At 44.6% G+C, this 2,748-nt stretch overlaps 1 protein-coding gene across 1 annotated transcript; it reads left to right on the top strand.

The window, feature by feature from the left end:
- Positions 1,086 to 2,307, top strand: LOC109725963. The gene has a single exon (XM_020255374.1). It carries the CDS (start codon positions 1,216 to 1,218, stop codon positions 2,014 to 2,016), a length of 801 nt encoding a protein of 266 aa, XP_020110963.1. The 5' UTR covers positions 1,086 to 1,215; the 3' UTR covers positions 2,017 to 2,307.

Below are 2,748 nucleotides of genomic sequence, written 5' to 3'. Positions count from 1 at the left end.
GAAAAATTTCTATGTATACGGCGGGTCTGTTAGCGTGCCTGAAAAAACGAGTAATCCGGGGCATGACAATCATCGATTCGGAAGCTCTATCATCGAAAACAACTTATGAGTACGAGGGCGATCGTACTCATAATAGTATAATAGCCGGACTCTATATATATATATATATATAGAGTCCGGCTACTATACTATCGGTAGCACGGGGCCTCCTGTGCTATCAAGTTGTTTTCGATGATGCGGCTTCCAAATCGACGATCGGCTCCGTTAGACTTGATCTACACTATTAAGAGTGAGAGAGAGAGAAAGAGAGAGAGAGAGGAAAGAGAGAGAAAGAGAGAGAGAGAGAGGGAGCTAGGGGAGAAAGAAAGAGAGAGAGAGAAAGAGAGGCAGAGAGAGGGAGAGAGAGAATTTTAAACTTTTAATTCCCAAATTTTATACTTTATATTTAAAATTTAAATTTAAATGTTAACAGATAATATTTATTTCAAATTTAATCTTCAAAGCTTAAAATTTTAAAATTTTAAACTCTATAAAGTTAATTAATTAATTAAATTTATTAATAATGTTATATATAATATAATTAATTAGTTTATTAATAATACATATAATAAATCGGGCTTCAAACTTCAAATTTTTTTTTATCCCTTTTTATTTAAATAATTTTTTTTAATTTTTCTCTCTCTTCAATTTAGATTTAAAAATTAAAAAATTAAAAAAGTTTGTTCAAAATATTTTAAAAATTGCGTAAATTTTCCGCCGCGAAGCGCGGGCCTTCACTAGTTCATTATAATTGTTGCCTCAGGGTCACGAAGTCCCACTTTGCTAAGGAGATGCTTAGTTCGGCGTAAAACGAATCGAAAAATTATTTTCGGTATGAAAATATTTTTCTAGTTATTTGGCTCGACTACGGATTTGAAAAAAAAATTAAAATTTTTATTTTTCCACTATTTTTCGATAGAAAATGAAAATTCAAACTGTAATTTTTTTTTTCACGGAAAATATTTTTATACAAATTATTTTTTATGATTTTACTTGAAGCAAATGGACCCTAACACCTATCGGCCCTTAATCTGGTACCGCTATACTCGCATCTTCTCCTTTCCCACTCACTCCCTGTTTAACCCTAAACCCCTTTCACCCAACCCAATTTCTTCCATAGATAGACGAGAGAGAGAGAGAGAGAGAGAGAGAGAGAGTAACCCTAATAAAGAGACAATGATCCGGCGAAGCCCTAACCCCTCGAGGCTCCTCTGCTCGCTCCGAACCCTAACCCTAGCTCCTGCTCCACCGCCGCAGCACCACCAGCTCCAGCAGCGCGCGCCGGTGAGCGGCACCGCCAAGGGCAAGGGCAAGCTCAAGTCGGGGCAGCCTCTGAAGCGCTCCTCCATCCCCAAGAAGAAGCCCTCGGGCGGCGGCGGCGGCGACGACTCCTCCGCGGCGTCCCGCGGCGGCCGGTCCCACCGCGACGCCGTGGAGCGCCTCAACCAGATGGTCTCCTCCTGCCTCTCCGCCCCCACCCCGCTCCGCCACCTCTCCCCCAAAGACCGCCGCCGCGAGGCCGAGCGCGAGAAGCTCGGCCTCATCTCCAAGGAGCGCCAGCGCGAGCTCGACCTCGCCAAGGCCCGGTCCAAGAAGAGCCCCGCCGCCTCCGAGGAGGAGCGCGTCCTCATGGGCACCCCGGGCCTCGACCCCATCACCCTCGGCCTCGTCGACGCCGACGCCATCCCCAGCTACGAGCTCACCGTCGAGGACGGCCGCCGCCTCGCCAAGGAGTACAGCCGGGTGCTCATGCGCCGCCACCGTGCGCGGCAGGCCGCCGAGTCCAACCTCCTCCGCCTCAAGAAGGCGGCCGTTGCCGCCCTGCCCGACCACCTCCGGGCCGCCGCCCTGGTGCCCGACCTGACGCCGTTCCCGGCCAACAGGTTCATGGCCACCCTCACGCCGCCCATCGAGGGCTACATCGAGCAGGTTCGCGAGGCCGCCAAGAAGTACTCGGTCAAGGAGAAGCTGCGGTAGAAAGGCCGCAAATAACCCAAAAAGAGCCTCCTTTTTGAGGTGAGATCTATGACCACTTATGCTCTGTTACAGGATTCTTGGTTTTCGCTTTTCATCGTGTACTCTTTAGTCTCAGCAGTCGAGTGGTTTCCGGACATTGTTCAAATGGTTGTTCAGTGAGAGATAATTTATTTATCAATAAAATTTAGATATTTCTCATTTCTTGTTTTTTGTTGTATATTATTCATTTCAGGTATTTGTATTCTGTGATTTAATGCCAAATGAGTGCTTTAGGCATCGGTATTAGCTTTAGCTTGGTGGTTTCTTTGTAGCACAGAATGTTGGCCGCGTGTCTTAGCTTAGGTTGGCTTCTTTCGGTCCTTTCGTTGTTATGTACAAGTGCAGGGTTGTCTTTGCCATTTTTATCATTCTTTGCTTGCTTTTGTACAACTGCTTACCTTTTTACCGTCCTGGTCCATCATGGAGCAATGATGATAAAAAAAACGTGAAGGAACTTAAATAGCAGTGCAGAACTCTGTTTTTTTATTTCTTCATGTCTGTTTGTTTTAATTTATATGATGTTTATGATTGGATTAGCTTTTTGGCGAAAATCTCTCAGAAGGTTTTGATTAGTCTGTTGTATAATGTGCCTTTGTATTAGGGCCTTTGTATATTGGCCTTTAGTTTTTCTTTTCACCGATTAAAAGTTTAGCATTCTTCGTATTGAATCATTAATTATCTCAAAATATGGTT

This window comes from Ananas comosus, linkage group 20, assembly GCF_001540865.1.
Source record: "Ananas comosus cultivar F153 linkage group 20, ASM154086v1, whole genome shotgun sequence".
NCBI classification, from domain to species: Eukaryota; Viridiplantae; Streptophyta; class Magnoliopsida; order Poales; family Bromeliaceae; genus Ananas; species Ananas comosus.
Note: the sequence above shows the minus strand (reverse complement) of the source record. Positions and strands in the feature narration are given on the sequence as shown.